Source organism: Rhamphochromis sp. 'chilingali', assembly GCF_963969265.1.
Source record: "Rhamphochromis sp. 'chilingali' genome assembly, chromosome: 21".
In the NCBI taxonomy this organism is placed as follows: domain Eukaryota; kingdom Metazoa; phylum Chordata; class Actinopteri; order Cichliformes; family Cichlidae; genus Rhamphochromis; species Rhamphochromis sp. 'chilingali'.
The window spans coordinates 18,086,645-18,104,335 of NC_137949.1; the positions used below are offsets into that span (position 1 = coordinate 18,086,645).

The following is a 17,691-nucleotide window of genomic DNA, read 5'->3' on the forward strand; positions in this document are numbered from 1 at the left end:
GCATCTACCTGTTAATCAAACCTGATAATTTTTATTAACAGACCAACTACCAAATAAACTGAGGGGCTGTTTTCAACATCTATAATAAACTCAAAACCAAGAATTCATTATACTTCTCAAAAATGTGAAGATCTACATATCTGGTGAGGACCATGTGAATGAAAGTGCAAGAAAAAATTTGGTGATCTTTATTGCACCAGTCTGTTAGTAGCAATGGTGGAAAAAGTGCAAAGTGATACAAATACAAAGAACTACAGGGAGTGTGTGCATAAGAATTGGGAACAAATCCAGGAAAGACCTGGCACATCTGACCCTTTAGTTGATCCATCTACTGTTCACTGAAGCTTCATCGGAAATGAGAAACGATCTGGGTGGAAGGGTGGCTGTCAAGAAGCCATTCATAAGGAAGGAAAATAGGGAGGAAAAGCTGGGGTATGCCAATGATATATGCATGTGTTTCTAAAGCTCAGCTCCTGGGAGTCCTTCCCTAGGACTGTACTGTTCTTTACAGAGACCTGGAATCTGCTGGATCTATTTGTCCAACTTGGGGTTTACAGCTTCAAACACTCCTATTACCACTGAGATCACTTTGGACTTCACCTTCCACATACGCCAGTTGTTCCGTTTCCTGTACTTCTCTTTATAACCCTCTATTTACTCCTCCTTTCTGTATGCTGGGATTGTTACGTCTTCTGCTCCTTGTCAAGCACCACTGCGTCTTACTGGTTGGCCGGCAGCTGCTTGTCTATCTGGAATATAACTACAGAAAACTACACAGTTTTGATCTATAACAAGGTATTGCATAATAAATAGATACATAAATATACTGATCAATTTGGCAATAAGAAGAAAGTAATATACTTCATACCTATACGGGAATAGATAAACCATTATAGTGTAAGTACCAGAATAAGAAGCACTAAAAAGTAAATACAAAGATCTCAATTAATTAATTGCCACTCTCTTGTGTAACATTTGCATTAATTATTAACCTGTAATAAGAATAATAAGAATAATTAGCGGCATTTGTGCGTCACATGGATAGCAAACTAAAATATTAAAATGGTACAAACTTGACAGAGGGTAGTTCAATGGTAAAATGTGAGCTGAATGGTGTGAATTAAAGGGACTGGAGTGCTGGCTGGTGGTGCCGAGTGACAGCCAGGGGGAGAGAGAGGTCCTCCTCCACCGGAGCAGGAAGCTGCTGCTGGGACTGGCGAGAAGACAGAGGAGGTGCGAAATAACGTCGACATCAGCAGGCAGCGGGGTATCCACCATAATGTAGACCCAACAGTGCGCCACATCTTCCCCACAGTGTGAGCAGATGTCCCGGGTGCAGTAGTGAAAACAAAAGCAGAGCGGGCCGTATTCGTGCACGGTGAAAATGAAGGAGCTGAAGGGCTGCGCTATGCGCTCCTCACTGGGCTTTCTGTCCCGCAGAGAGCTGACTGGGCAGCCGCTCCTGAAGGAGGAATTCCAGAGGCGCAGGCTGGCAGGCTGCACCAGCCTCTACAAGAAGGATATGCTCGGACATTTCGGCTGTGTCAACGCCATTGAGTTCTCCAACAACGGCGGGGAATGGCTGGTGTCTGGTAAGTTGTCAAACCCTCCTCTTCTTCCTCTAGCTTGCACTGTTTTAATTTGTTAGCATGCTAACGCTAGCTAGCCAGGCAGTCAGCTGTAACCGTAGCCGATGCTAAGTTAGCCTAGCTTTTCTTGATGGCTAGTGGGAGTCAAACAGTCAGAGGGGGCAGCAGCAGCAGCTACCTCGGACCGGTCCCATCTTCTGTCAGTGCAGAAGACGACCCATGTGGGCTCTGAAGTGGACATTTTTACCTCTCATGAGTCAAATCATGGCGACCTCATGGAAGCTGTTAGTGTCCTGAGAGGATTAAAAACAATCATCTGGCCTAGCGTGACAGCCTGTGGCTTGCCATTTTGAGTCTACAGTTTACATTGCACCGTGGGATTCCAGCATGTTAGCATGAGTCTGCCTTATGACACGCATCTGTTTATCTGCCACAATAAAAAGTAAAAGATGCATACAACACAAACTTGGCTAGAGTTAATTAGTATGTAAGGTTCTTGCATGAAATGCAAATCACTGGTGTTTTAGTCTTGCTGGTATGCAGGCGGTGATATAGAGACTTGAAGGGAGTTGGGAGACAAATGTATCTCATTGCAATCCTGTGAATTTGGATAAGGAAAATATTGTAACAGGGAAACAGTGGTTCCAGGACAAGCAAGGTCCAGTCATGTTGTTGGGGTCGCATTCAGGTTTTCTCTGGCAAAATGTGATTAGTGTTAAGGGTAAATATGTAGTTCATGTCTACTTAGTTTAGTACCCCAAACACTTTCTGTTGCAAGTCTCATTACATTCATACAATACTGCCATGTATGTCTAAGCACTTTGTTTGGTCTGCTAAACAACATATAGAAAATATTTTTATTTTATCTAGTATTTTTGCTCAAAGTTCTGTCACTATTCTGTTACTTGTTGCACTGATTTCACGAAGAGTTTCTTTCCTGAAAGCTCATTTATCTGGAACCCGTGAGAAAGCGTTGTTTTTTAAAAGTTTGGTCGTAATGCTCCATCTTTACTTGCAGGTGGAGATGACCGTCGGGTGCTTCTGTGGCACATGGAGAAAGCCATCCACGGCCGCTCCAAGCCTGTGAAGCTGAAGGGGGAGCACCTCTCTAACATCTTCTGTCTGGCCTTTGACAGCACCAACAAAAAAGTCTTCTCTGGTGGTAAGAAAAAGACAAGTACTATCTGATCCCTGCTGGACGTAACTACTCTTTTTAACCTTTGAGCTGGAAGTGTTTGTGGGACGTGTACAGCAAACAGAATTTAAAAAGTATTCAGACAGATAAAATGTTTAATAGAGACTTTGATGTGCACTGTGGAAAAGGCTGAGCTTGATTCACTGCACATGAACGATGTTGAGTATAAATAATAGATGGGGGGAAAAAATTAAATTAGCTGCAGGAGTTGCTGATTTCAGTCTGGCTGCTATGCAAAAGAGTCCAGAGACTCTAAAGTTCTGTCAGGCTTTACTGAGCTATTATTTGAGAATAAAATAACTATAGTATTTAACACACCCTTTAAAAGAAAACTACAGTTGTGGTCAGAAGTTTACATCCAGTCATTATGGGCATGAACTTCATGGTAATTTTGAGCTTTTAATGGTTTCTTTGAACTGTTCTTTACCTCAGTGAAATGATTGTACAGCATACATCTTACACTTACTTAAATCTTTTAATAAGTGGTGCTGAAGGTTCTACAATCACTGATCAAGATTGATTACAACTAGTAGTTTGTCTTTGCAGCATAAAAAAGGAATTATTTCACAGCACTCACTGGACTGACCAATACTCAGAGCAATGTTAAAGTCCAAGGAACTCTGTGCTGATCTAAGAAGGAGAACTGCAGATTTATACATTGGTAAGGTCTCTTCCAGTCATTTCTAAACAACTGAAGACTCTAATCATCAGTTCAAAAACTGAGTTTTACATCGTCATGGGTGGGTGTCGACTAAGAAAGAAGGCCCTACTCCAAAATGGACTTATTCACGCTTGAGTGAACTTTCCAGCTGCCCACATGGACAAGCCAGATGCCTTCTACAGAATAATAGCTAGTTATTTTTGGATAATTAAAAGTAAGGCTTTGAAACCTGTGTAAAGTACACCAGCTCTAAAGCATGATGGTGGTAGCATTATTCTCTGAGGTTGTTTTGCTCCTACTGGTAGTAAATTGCCAAAGTGGATTGAATAATGAAGGAGGGCCACCTCCAAATCCTTCAACTTCACTTCAGATCAACAGCTAGTTGGTTGAAATCTGTGCACAATTGGTTGTTCCAACAGGATAATGATCCCTAAACATGCATCAAAACTGGTTATGGAGTAAATTAAACATGCTAACATTAAACTTCTGGAATAACCATTCCAAGGTGTCTGTGCCAGGAATCCAACCAGTTAAAATGAACTCTACCAATTCTACCAAGGAGAGTGGTTAAATATCCAGCCAGAATTCTACCAAAAGCTTTTTCATGGCTTTAGAAAGCATGTGGTTGAGGTGCAACTCGAACATTTACCAAATATTTTTTTAGCAGTGTTTGTACATATTTGAGTCTGTATGTATACTCTGACCCTGTGTGGACTGGAGAACATTCAAATCACTTTCAAATTTGCTATACAATCATTCCACCCTGGGAAAAAGAACAGCTCAAAGAAACGACTTAAAGCTCAAAATTACTACGACATTCATGCATGTGACTGTATGTTAACTTCTGACTACAGCTGTAGCTTGAAGTTTAAAATGTATTCTTTTCCTTCACCTTGTAACCTGCTTTATGTATTTGTTGTTGAACAGGAAATGATGAACAGGTGATTCTTCACGATGTGGAGAGGTGGGTAAAATGACCCTTGTTACTGTAGTATCAAAATGTTTTGATGAGCTCATAGCCATCATGAAAAGGTCAGCGATTTAACCGCGCTAACAAAATGATTAACGCTTGACTTCCTGCAGGAGGGAAACTCTGAACGTGTTCCTGCATATCGATGCTGTGTACAGCTTGTCCGTCAGCCCGGTCAATGACAATGTGTTTGCCAGCTCATCCGATGACGGACGGGTGCTTATTTGGGACACTCGCGAACCGCCTCATGGAGGTAAGAGCAGTTGGATTAGATGATGAATAAGTTTGTATAGATCAGTTCGAAATCCCATGCATTTCGCACATTGGACGTTTCAGACACCGATCTCTTATGTTTGCTGTCATGGTTGTAATTGATAAAGCTGCTAATATCCAGTCACACGGTGTATTTTAAGTGCGTGTGTGTGATGGGTCTTGGTGAGACTTGTTGATATTTTTACAAATGCAGTGGATCATCTTGCATGACGTCTCCATCCTGCTATTTTAGAAGCCTTCCTTGTGACCAAGTTGGCCTGATAATACATTTAGCAACATTGGGCTTCCTTTTCTGCCTGCAGGCTTTTTTTTCACCTGCTGTAGTCCAAAAAAATGTTTTTGCGTTCCTCTCATGATGGATCCAATCATAATTTCCACTGTATGCAGAAAGCCCTGTGCTGCTATTTGAATGATTGAGTGTGATTGTTTGAAATGTAACATTCCTTTATTAAAAACTGCTGTGAATATGAAAATCTTCTCTCCCTGTAGAGCCCTTCTGCTTGGCCAGCTACCCCTCAGCCTTCCACAGTGTAATGTTTAACCCCGTGGAGCCCAGATTGCTCGCCACGGCCAATTCCAAGGAGGGTGTTGGATTGTGGGACATCCGCAAGCCGCGCAGGTCAGACATGCTTCTCTTTTCTTTGTCTTTAAGAGATTAACATTTGTTCTTCTCGAAGAATAAATTGACTCAGCAGTGGAAATTATTATGATGTTGAAGCATAAAAATAAGATGGCGTCTGCTTGTATTTTGTCCATTGTAGTAAGAGCCTTTCATGCAGTAAAACTTTTTTTACTGAAATGGAAAAAACCTGAATCTAGCTTTAAAAAAAAAAAAAAAAAAATCTTTGTGGTTTCACATAAAGCAGTCTAAGCCAGAAAATTATTAAGTAACAGATTTACCTGACAATCTCCACCAGATGGCACTGTAACATCACCATTAAACTAACACCTGCTTTTCCTCTTCCAATAGCACAACTGTATGGTGGCCCTGAGAGGCCAAACGGACTCAAACTTAAGAAAACACCAGCAAATTAAAAAAAAAAAAAATGCTGCAAAAATATAAAACAAAAGGTTATAAAAAAATAAGCGACAAAAACTGAAGTGTTTGTGGAAACAAAATGAGTTGATGAATCAGATCTGGAAGTGAAAAGCTACCAGTAAACATAAGTGTCTTAATTCATATAGAATGGATATCAGAGGCTCAAAGAAGCTAATTTTTGCTAAATGGGGCTTAGAAGGCAGTTGATACAAACACATAACATCCTTACAATATATGGTGTAACACTATAGATAAACTTGCCTCAAAATATATAAAGCATATTAAGATCTGCAGCAATAACATGCAACAAACAGCTATACTATTAATCCATATCCAGGCATATTCATATAACTGAAGAAAAAGAAATAGTGACATTTATTTTTAGGTATGGGTCCAAACTACACTGTGGTCATTAAGGATGTTGTTGTTTTAACTTGTTTTAATGCTTTGTATCTTATTCTGTTTAATATGAACAAGCACCGAAAAGTGAAGTCAGTGATCACTGTCGGTCTCACTGGGTTTTTATTACCGCTGTTCATTTGCAGCACGTTTTAAAGCTCAGTTTTTAAAACCTTAGGATGTAGCTACAGCACAGGGCTCATTGCTCGCCAGACACCAGATAAAAGAATGACTCTGAGGATAACAAAGATTTGAAAGGAACAGGAGTTTTATATAGCGAGTAATGCTAGCATTCACAACCTGTCTGCATTTTTCAGCACCTTCTGTTTGTGGATTAACTGGCATTAATTATCCATAAAATTGTGCTTTTACAGCATTTTTCTATTTGCTGGTGTTTTTTTGTTTGTTTGTTTTCAAGTTGCAGTTCGTTTGGCCTCTCAGGGCCACCGTAGGACTCTCCTCCCACTGCAAAACAAAAACAAATGTTTGCACCAATAAAAATGTGTCTGTGAAAACACTGAACTGAATGGCGCTGAGTGTGAGTTTAGACATACTTGGGATTTTAGCGCAGAGATGATGGCCAGTAAAAGTAAACACTGAGTCATTTCTCCCCCACCGGTGTTGGCTCTGCTTCTCTGCAGCGAGGGGGATGTTTAGAGACGCTCCTTAGAAATGTCCTCAGTTCACTATTAAGTTTAAAAATAGCTTCCAGCTAAAAGGTGTTTCATGAAATATTTAATTTACTTAGCCAGAGTAATTTAACAGTCTCCCCTTGGCTAAAGGGCAGACATGCTTTCTAATGATGTCATTTTCATCGAGATTATGATGTACAGTAATGTGCAAAAGTCCTGAGCCACCCTCATTCTTTTTATTTTGCAGCTAGACTTTCTTATAATTTCTAAAGTGGTTTTTAGCTGTAATCTCCAGACTTTCTGAAGTTTTTCAAAGTTTTTCTTTTTGGCTGCTTTTTCACTCATTTTCAGTCCAGTCATTGTATGTGACCATTTTCAGAATAATGTTTTCACCCATCTAAAAAAGCACCTAACTCCAGGGATGAATCTTTTTTTGTGTACACAGACAACTTAGCAATGAGCCAATTTTCAATTGTATCTTTAACTAGCAGCCTGTCATAAAAACACAGCAGTTGCTCCCATTTGCCAAAGATAACAAAGTTTGAGAGACATAAAAAAGTATGTTTGCACCAACTAGGTGATTTCCAAAGAGCTACTAGCTGAAAACTTTCAATTTGTCTTCATTGTGTCCAGTATGTCCAGTGGTAGCCCTTAAGAAAAAAAACCCACAGCAGATGAATAACATATGGATGTTATGTCCTTAACAAAAAGGAAACTTTTCAGGAACGACTCCAGACCTGAGACATGTATCTGACCCTTCAGTTGATTGATCTTTTTGCTTAAAGCCCCAGTAGACATGGAGTGAGTGAAAGGATGGATGGCAAGAAGCCGTTCTTAATGAAGGGAAATGAGGACAAAAGGCTAAGATCTGCTAAATTACACAAGAACTGGATTGAAAATCAGTGGCAACAGTTCTTATGGAGTGAGGGATCCAAGTTTAACTTTTTCTTTTATACAAAAACACACTGTGGAACATTATCAGTCAGTGGCCTTTCCAGAGACTGAACCTCAACATTATTGAAGTTTTGGATCATCTAAAGGCATCCAAACATCCACAGACTAGCTTTGAGAGCTTTTCCCGAAGGCTATAAAGAATTACAAGAAAGCTTGACTATGAGAGTTCAGGGTGTATTGAATAAAGGTGTTTATCCCAAATATGGACTTTCAAGCTCATTAGAATTGTACAAATGCAGTTTTTGATTTATATACTGTATTTTCATGTATATTTGCAAATGTTTGGGTAAGTCACTGCACCCATTTCCCATTTTCTTAGCAAAGTATAAAGAATTTACTCAAGTCTTGCACAGAATTGTATCTTTCTCTCGCTGTTTTCTCGTGGGGAGTTCTTTCAAAGGTGCCAAAGTATGTGGAAAAGTATGAAGATCAGTACTTAGAAATTGTGTAATGCTGTTTTAGTAAACTTTCACAGCATGTTAAAGTTAAACCACAAGAAAGTCGTGCTATTCATCTGTCTGAATAATGACTCATCAGCACTGTTGTTTCTCTTAAATAAATACTTAAATATTTTGGCTCTCATTATTGGAACTACAAGATATTTATTTTGGGATTACTTATGTAGTGAAAATCACCTTGTTTTATCCTCATCTGGTTGTTTAAAAAAGCGGTTACCTACATATTCTTGCTGTCTTCTGTGATTGTAGTACTGTGAACAATGAGACGGGTATTATCATTTCTCTCCTCTCGCCCTCTCAGCTCGCTGCTCCGTTATGGAGGCAGTATGTCCCTGCAGAGCGCCATGAGTGTTCGCTTCAACAGCACCGGCACCCAGCTGCTGGCTCTGCGGCGCCGCCTGCCGCCGGTCCTCTACGAGCTGCACTCCCGGCTTCCCAGCTTCCAGTTCGATAACCAGGGCTACTTCAACTCCTGCACCATGAAGAGCTGCTGCTTCGCCGGGGACAAGGATCAGGTCGGTAAACAGATCATATGTGTTTACCGACCCGTGTTTTAAATGATACACGGGACAGCTGATTTTCTCGAGTGGGATTTAGCTCCTAAAACAATAAGCACGTACGAAACATAGAACAGTGATTGTTTTAACTGACTTTGTGGATACCTCAAATGAAATTTAAGGAGGGTATTTGGAGACACAATGAAAATAGAATATATTAGTTCCTTCTGTGAAACTGGGACTTTTGAGTGCTGGAGGAGCACCAGAAGCCCCTGGCCTCAGTCACTGATCCTCCTGTTGGTCCTCTTCAGACATGACATCAGCCTCTAGTCATGTTTATTACGTTAACATTTGCCTTTGGTGTCAGTTAGGCTCAGAAAGGCTTAAAAAAGATCTGAAGGTAGTTCAAAGAGTGCAGAATCGGGTCAGGACAGCACAATAAGGTTTGAATTTCCTCAGCTGCTGATGGAATGGAATTTCTTTAATACCTACACAGCAGTCGCGAACTTTTCTAGACATTAATTGATGAAGGCACATGTGAGGAGGCAAATTTCCAACCCAGCCAAGTCCGATATCTAAGTCTTTGACCTGCTAGCTCCTTAATACAAAGACTGTAAATTCTGATTTGCACAGATGTGAGATCAGTGCAGGTAGTTGTCCAATGAAATCACAGCTTGTAAGTGTATTTCTCGTGTCCTGCTTCAACCCCCTCCACTCAGAAAACACTGTTGCCTAAATTGCTTGATTTTTGACCAGCGAGAATGCATCTGACAGGAACTGTTTCCTGCTCTGTGTCAAAATTCAAGAAGAAAAACAGACTTTGAACAGTCTTCCTGCCTCTTTCTGATATTTTCCAGAGTTCATTAGTGGACTCATTAATCTAGAATTTGCAGAGTTCCAGATAATATTTTAAGATGATTCATTTTTATTGAACTATTCTCAAAATTTACTGATAAAATCAACCTTTCACTTTATTGGAAAACAATTACATATGCAGTAATAACATGCATTAGGTTCCAACTATGTTTAATTTGTAATCAGGGATGTAACGACTTTCAAATTGTCAGGTGTACATTCACATAATCATGACCTGAGCTGTACTAACCTGTTTGTGCCGCAGCTGTTCTGGGCCTGTTTAATCACAAATCATTTCCCTGTGTTTAATATTTAGCAGGTTTTCATGAAAACTTACTTGCTGACTTGTTTGACATAAACAAAGCAGAAGGCATCTTGCAAAGGGTTATTATATACACAGTGAGCCATCTGTGTAGCTATTTTTTGCCATAATCAGTTTATCTTTTTTTTTTCCAGGAAAAGCACTGCATCATAATTACATTGATATTTTAAAACTGAGTTTACTGAGCCTCTGAGTAAATGGTAAATGGCCTGCATTTGTATAGCGCTTTTCTAGTCCCTAAGGACCCCAAAGCGCTTCACACTACATTCAGTCATTCACCCATTCACACACACATTCATACACTGGCGATGGCAAGCTACATTGTAGCCACAGCTGCCCTGGGGCGCACTGACAGAGGCGAGGCTGCCGGACACTGGCGCCACCGGGCCCTCTGACCACCACCAGTAGGCAAACATGGGGTTAGTATCTTGCCCAAGGATATTTGGCATGCAGCCAGGAGGTAGCCTGGGATCGAACCACCGACCTTCAGATTAGTGGCTGACCTGCTCTGCCACCTGAGCTACAGGTGTGTGAGTGCAGTTTGAGAATTTCCTAAGCCAAGTAGAATACTCTCAGCTTCTTGTACTAGGTGTACTAATTACACAATGGATGTTGGAGGATAATGAGAAGAAGTGGTATAAGAAACCAAGCAACTGACAGGATGTGATGGAGGTTTGACCAAATGTAGCAGCTGTAACCGAGTAGCTCTTTTTTTCATGCAGGCTCTGCTTGTAGTAGAGGATTTTCTCAGAATGGTGTGAGAGCAGAAGAGCTGAGTGGTGACTTGCTGCATGAAGCTGATAGAAAGGAAAGAGGGGAGTTAGTTTTGGGCACAAAATTCCTTTCCTGATGTGTCCTCTGGGAACGGGAGGCAAAGCACACAGGTGTTGAGCTAAAAATGTGTCCATGCCCAGCAGCTAAACTAATCTCACCGTCTCAGCCTCAGGCATGATTACTTTTCATCCCTGTTGATCATTTTATGTAGGACTTCTCTTAGATGAAGACATGGGTTTTCTGAAAGCATGCATATAATGTTGGAAAAGAACTGTGTAAAAACAGTGGACAGTAAAACCCTGTGAAGAAAAATGCACCGGCGCAGACCGGCAGAATGTTTACAGAAGGAAATTGAAGACATTCATTTAAAGTAATTTGCTGATGAAACACCACAAAAATATTCCACAGTTTGACAGACTGTAAGGAGCAGATGACGATGCCTTAAAGCGAATGTGAATTATTTTATCACAAAAGAATTTGCCTCCACTTGTAAAATGGGGCTTGAAAGCCATTCCCATTAAATAAAAATCTGCTAAAGAGAAATGCAAAGATGTAGATTTTGTTTTTTTTTTATTCTTTGAACACTGCTGCTGGTTACCTGAATAGGGTAACATCTGCATATGCAAAATATGCATTCACTGGCTGCTTTATAAGCTGTTTGTTCATGCAAAAATGAGCCAAATCTAATGTCTGCAAGTTAATGCATTTAGGCTTGTAACCATGGTCAAGATGACCCGCTGAAGTTTAAACTGAGCATCAAAATGGGGAAGAAAGGTTATTTAAGTAACTCTGAACTTGGTGCAGTTGTTGGTGCCAGACTGGTGTGAATACTTCAGAAACTGCTGATGTACTGGGATTTTCCCACACACCCATTTTCAGGATTTATAGAGAACGTTCTGAAAAAGAGGAAATATCCAGTGAGCGTCTGTTCTCTGGATGAAAGCGCATTGTTGATGCCTTAGGTCAGAGGAGAATGGCCAAACTGCTGAAGGCAACAGTAACTCAAATAACCAGTAATTACAACCAAGATATGCAGAAGAGCATCTCTGAATCAACATCCCATAAAACCTTGAAGCAGACGGCTTACATCAGCAGAAGACCGCACTGGTTTTCACTCCTCTCAGCTCAGCACAGGAAACTGAGGATTTAAGTCATACTGACTCAACACAATTGGACAAGAGAAGATTGGAGCAATGTTGCCTGGTCTGAGGCTCAATTTCTGCTGCGTTGTTCACAGGTTAGGGTCAGAATTTGGCATAAACAACATGAAAACATCTTTCCCTCCTGCCTTGAATCATCGGTTTAGGCTGGTTGTGAGGATGATTAAATGCCACATCCTACCTGAGTACTGTTGTGGATCACAGCCATTCCTCTATGAAGGCTTTTTCCAGCAGGATAATGTGACTTGTCACATAGCTGAAATCATCTGAAACAGGTTTTTTGAACATTAGAAAGAGCTTACTCTACACAAATCCCTTTCTTTTTTCTAAAACTCTAAAGTCTGGTTAACATCACCAGGACATGTAATGCAGTGGATATGCTAGCTGTAAATGGGTTTTAACCATAAAGTAATTCTTCATTCTAGTCTTTCCTTCTTCATGCTGTTTTAAGTCATACGTATAAGAACATAGAGCACCCCCACCCCGACTCTGTCAAAGCCTACCTTAAGCGACAGGTTCAAGTGGAACCATCTGTTCCCAAAATCCAACAACAGTCAAGACGGGCAGCAGGAGCTCTGTTGGGGTCAGACTGCCGTGTCGTGTGAAGGCGGCATTTGATCGCACATTATGAGACACGGTGTCGCGATAAGATCGGTTGTTTTTGTGCTACGTATTGCCCAACCACCCAAATTCCCCATGGTTCATTACTCCCAGCATACATACGCATGTCAGCAATTTTCTCTTTATAGCTGAAATGGAAAGTTTAAGTCATACAAACTGGGGCAGATTGCAATCTAAACATCCTTTTGTTTTCCCCTTTCTCCTTCAGTACATCTTGTCTGGGTCAGACGACTTCAACCTCTACATGTGGAAAATCCCAAAGGATCCAGAAGCAGGTGAGTTATTGGATCTAACTGCACCGATGGCATATTTATGTCTTTGCGCTGTTATGTTGAGCAGGATTTATTGCATTTTTGACATTTTGGTGCAACAAAAGAAGTGAAATGATTTGATAATCTATATCCCAGTGTGAGATTGTCTTCTGTCTAGTCAGCACATTAAGCCTGACAACGTTTTGCATTTGGAGACATCATCAGGGCAGACTGTGGTTTACCCTCAGCTCATTTGGTTATAATAGACTTTCCAGGCACGAGTAACTACAGAATAACCTGTAGCTAAGCTTCAATGCAATGTCAAATTAACGTTGAATGTTTCCACCTGCTCACACGAACTAAAAACAATTTAGAAATTACTGCTCGATATATTCTTACAGTGAAAATGCCTCAGATATAATTACTCCAGGAGGAAAATCCCCAGAAATGCAGCAATCCAAGAATGTGGTATTTGTAGCTCTGTAACACCACCTGCCATATTTATGACTTTTCAAGGAGTTACTCACATTTGAAATATGCACACAGAGCCTTTTTGTTTGTCAGGCTAATGGTATATTATAAAGATTAGAACTGCTATATTTCACAGTCTGCATTTTCTGTCTCAGGAGATCAAGAATCAGGCTGAATTGCTGTATAACCGAATGTTTTTCTTCTTTAATGAGTCCCTGTTGTAGTCTTTCATTTCTGTGGCTCTGAACGATGTGTTTTGTGTGCCGGTAACATGTTAACAAAGCTTTTCTTTTAAGGAGGCCCTGGTCGTGTTGTTAACGGAGCTTTCATGGTCCTGAAGGGTCACCGCTCCATAGTCAACCAGGTCCGCTTCAACCCTCACACATACATGATCTGCTCCTCCGGTGTGGAGAAAGTCATCAAGGTAAGTAAAGGAACCTTTATACTGTGATTTGGTTTTCTGATTTTACTAACTGCATATAAGAAATGTTTGCTGCAGACACTAAAACATTCTGACCAGGCTGTAAATATAAAATAAAACAGGCAGTTTAAGGCAGCTAAAGGTTGTGTAAGCGTTGAAATAAACACGTATTATTGTTAAACTCTTCACTTGAGCTCAAGCTTGATTAAGCTGCAGTATCAGTTAAATATTGTAGTTAAAATAAAATAAAAACTGAGGCTTCTCATTAAGTTCTCTCAGTCTGCTGAAGCCATTTGTTTTCATCTGTGTATCACATCGAATCTGGTTGTCTGCAGATAGTGAATCATTTGGTACAGCATGATTTTATAATATTAGAATTAGAGCTGCGTTTCTGTATTATCTTATGAGAAAATATGCTGCTCATGTTCTCAGTAAACCAGGCAAGCAGTATTTGAAGTTTGCTTCATGTCTCAAAGTTAATAACACAGCTTTGCATCATCAGTTTGCTTCTCCCCATAGAAGCGGTTGTTTTATCCTCTTTGCTTGTGTGTGTAAGTGGTCCACATCCTTGGATGTGTGTTTCTCAAAAAATCCTGAAAGTAGAGGAGGTGGGGTTGTAAACATGCAGTACTCTGCAATAATCTTGAGCTACGCCTTATTTCTTTATAATTTGTTTTGAAAATGGTTGCATCATCTTATTTAAACATGTGCAAACATTCATGGAAACAAACATATCAGGCAAATTAGAAAGTGAAACCTTTTATTCTTCAGCACAGTGTGAACTCTCTTTGGCAGCTTTCTTGTAATTTAAGAATCTTCAGGAATAGTTCTCCAGGCTTCTTGAAAGACATTCAGCGCTCTTCTTTGGATGTAAAATGTTTTACATTATTTTTGACACTACCTCCCAACACCACTGTAACCCCAAACAATACAAATGCACATACAATTATTTCAATTTAAAACAGACGTCTCGCTAAGTTGTCTGTTATGTGCAGACCCAATACTGAGTCATCTCTTGAGCTCTGTGCAATATTTCTGCATGAATGATTCAGAGGTCAGTGTTAAGTAGCTTGACAAAAACAAACAAACAAACAAAAAAAATCCTCTCAAAATAGTTGGGTATCGGAGCTGCAGTGAAAAAGCAGGCATAACCTTGTAAGGCCTTCCAATATCCTGGAAAACTGTTGCTCAGCACCACTTTGAATGATTCAGGAACGTTTGGCTGCTTTGAAGCAAAATATAAAGAAATGAGGAGTGGCTCAAGACTTTTGCACAGTACAGTTATACCTGTGCATGATAATAAGCAGACTGCTAGCATACAACATAGCCTAGCTGAGCTCTAAACTTTTTGTATTAGTTTATATATTATATAAAAATTAAAAATGGCTTCTTCGGTTTAAGAAATTCTGTCATTGATGGTGACAAAAGCCAGCTTCTCTTTTTTTGTTATTTTGGTTACACAAACTTGTACGTCACTGCTCTGAGTGGAAGTCGATACAGGTACAGGTGTTATAACCTGATCCTGGCTCACTCTTCCTACTCCTCACTTTCTCTCTGTCATCTCATATGTTTTTGTGTGTTTTTTAACTGCATCTTTCCCTTTTCCTTCCTTCTACTTCACCCTCCACTCACCCACCTTTACCCTTTTATGTTTCTGCCCATCTTAGGTGTGGAGTCCCTACCAGCAGCCTGACAGTCTGGGAGATCTGGAGGGTCGTGTGGAGGACAAATCCCGCAGCCTCTACACTCACGAGGAGTACATCACCCTGGTTCTCAACAGCGGCAGTGGTCTGTCCCACGATTATGTCAGCCAGTCTATCCAGGAGGACCCCCGCATGATGGCTTTCTTCGACTCATTGGTGCGTCGGGAGATTGAGGGCTGGAGCTCAGACTCTGACACTGACCTAAGTGAGGAGGCCATCATGCAGCTCCACGCCCGGGGACGCCGCTCCACACGAACCACACCAACCGCTCCTACTGCTGCCTCTGCTGTGGGTCACCACAGCAACTCTGATAACTCCTCCTCCTCCTCCTCCCTGGCTGGACCTGATGCTTCAGGAGCGGAAGAGCAAGCCGGAGACGAGGGGGAGGAACGACCCAGGAGACGAAGCAGACATCAGCGCCATCAATCTGGCTTCCTGGTGAATGAGGACTCAGACTCCAGCGAATTTTGGCTCGACCCAATGCCCCGGCCTCGATCCCCAAGCCCCAGGGACAACTCCACAATTTCCAGTCCCACCTCCTCTCCTTCGCTTCCCGCTGGAGCCTCTAGCTCCTCCACATCCACTTCCAGTTCCAGCAGCGACGACGAGGAGCGCCGTAGCGCCGTGAGGCGGCGTAACGTCATGAGGCGCAGACGCATGCATGTTGTCTCCAGAGCTGGGGATCGTCCCGAGTCCGTGCAAGCTCTCTTTTCCGCCATCGACTCTTGCAGTTACCCATCAATCTCCATCGATGACCTGTCTTCCTCCTCGTCAGGCGAGGAACAAAACGCCCTCGAAATCAAGCCCCGAACCGGCGGCGCCACAGAGGAGGAAAAATGTCTGAGCCCTTCGGACTTTGTGTGTCTGAGCCCAGTAATGTCTCCTGAGAGCCAAGAGAATGAGGAAGGGAGTGACAGGACTGAGCTGGAAAGACATCCAGCTGCATCTCCTCAGTCACTGGATGGATGCAGGACTGAAGGGAGGGCTGCTACAGAGCCAGTTTTAGACAGCTCTGATAGCGGAGAAGCGTGTGGCAGCTCACCGGCTGTAGACCGCACCTCCCAGAGCCGATGCACCCTCGGAGTGAACGGGCAGCACCGGACTGTGGCACCAATGGGAGAGTACACGACTGAGGGCCCACATGTTGCCTCAGATCCAGAGGAAGAGACTGGCGTTCCACCTGAAGACAAGTGGCCACAGAGAGAAAAAGTCCCTGCACTGAGTGCTCTAAAGCGGACTCACGTGGGATCAGACGAAGCAGAGTCGGCCTCCTCGCCCTCAGAAAAGAAGCTAAAAACATAGTGATGCTTTCTCGCCCTGGAAAGAAACTGTTAAGAGACTTCATTTGGGAAGTGGGTTTTCTATGCGTTTTTACAACTCAGCTTTTCTCCTCTGTTTTTTTTGTCATGTGACACACACTAACTGCTTACGAGCAGAAGGCGCTAGGAAGCTAAAAAAAAATGACAGTAATTCGTTTTTTGTTTGAGAACAAATCAGTCAGACGTTGTCGTCATTCTTCAGGTCGAACCACAGATGACATTAAGAGATGTATAACATAAGCTTAATATTGTTGATAACAGTGAGACGTGTTTAAGTGAGACGCATTTATTTTCATGCATCATCAGTGTTTCTTTCTCAAGCTCTGGTTGTTGCACAAAACTCCACCCTGGATTTGGAGCTCTTCCAACCATAACAACAAAACAGTCTTTTGTAGGAAAGAAGCTTGGCGGAATTTTAATTTCTGTGATTTCACACTGAGTGTAAATCTGGTTAGGCTTATTCTCATTTTTAAGTGATTCTCGGCTCAGACTGCTTCAGGGGGGCCTGAAGAATTGACTGCCTCCATAGAAATCCTGAGGAGCACCGTTTGTATAAGCTGTGTATTGAAATGATGCTTTCATTGTCTCAACCAGCTGTTCTTGGTCTCATTATCCAGCCCATGGGTACCATTACAAGCCAGCTCGCTTTTGTTTTCTTGCAATTAAAGAATAATTTGTTCTCTAGTGACAAAGCAACAGCGTCTTCCTAAGGCTGACTCGCCGATGGGTGAAACATTTACTCTTTCTGACACATGTCTGTCTGAGGTAATGGAAAACGAGTCATTTTATTGTAGATATCGGCTACTCTACTGCTGTGAGCTTACGGAGTTGCCATGGCAACGCAACCTCAACTCTCCCGTGAAAGAAACGTGACCCTGTGAAAACCGTATCAGTCCGAGTAGAATCTTTTATTGACTTAACCAAAAAGCTGCATTTATTTAGGAGAGTGAGTTCAGTCAATTATGATCAGTCTGCTAATACTGCAGATTTACATGTCAACACAAGTGATTAATTTCTGAAAAACACTGGAGTGGGACAGGACCGAAGTCTTGGATTTCACTCTTAAGGAACTAGATTGGGATCAAGGATAAAAAACAAACAAACTATATTTTCAGTCCACGAATTTC

The 17,691-nt window shown here is 41.5% G+C and overlaps 1 protein-coding gene across 1 annotated transcript; it reads left to right on the top strand.

Moving 5' to 3' along the window:
* Nucleotides 1-1,184: 1,184 nt before the first annotated feature.
* dcaf5 (ddb1 and cul4 associated factor 5) lies at nt 1,185-17,691 on the top strand. Its single transcript, XM_080869951.1, has 9 exons — nt 1,185-1,592; nt 2,608-2,751; nt 4,373-4,409; nt 4,529-4,668; nt 5,178-5,307; nt 8,472-8,685; nt 12,608-12,674; nt 13,418-13,545; nt 15,210-17,691. The coding sequence occupies exons 1-9, from the start codon at nt 1,385-1,387 to the stop codon at nt 16,545-16,547; spliced, it is 2,406 nt and encodes an 801-aa protein (XP_080726077.1). The 5' UTR covers nt 1,185-1,384; the 3' UTR covers nt 16,548-17,691.

What these genes read in the sequence shown, in the direction of transcription:
- dcaf5 (XM_080869951.1), top strand. Translation starts at nt 1,385, where the DNA reads ATGAAGGAGCTGAAGGGCTGCGCTATGCGCTCCTCACTGGGCTTTCTG. An exon ending in TCGCGAACCGCCTCATGGAG is followed by an intron (nt 4,669 to 5,177) that starts GTAAGAGCAGTT and finishes CTCTCCCTGTAG; the next exon opens with AGCCCTTCTGCTTGGCCAGC. An exon ending in GACATCCGCAAGCCGCGCAG is followed by an intron (nt 5,308 to 8,471) that starts GTCAGACATGCT and finishes TCGCCCTCTCAG; the next exon opens with CTCGCTGCTCCGTTATGGAG.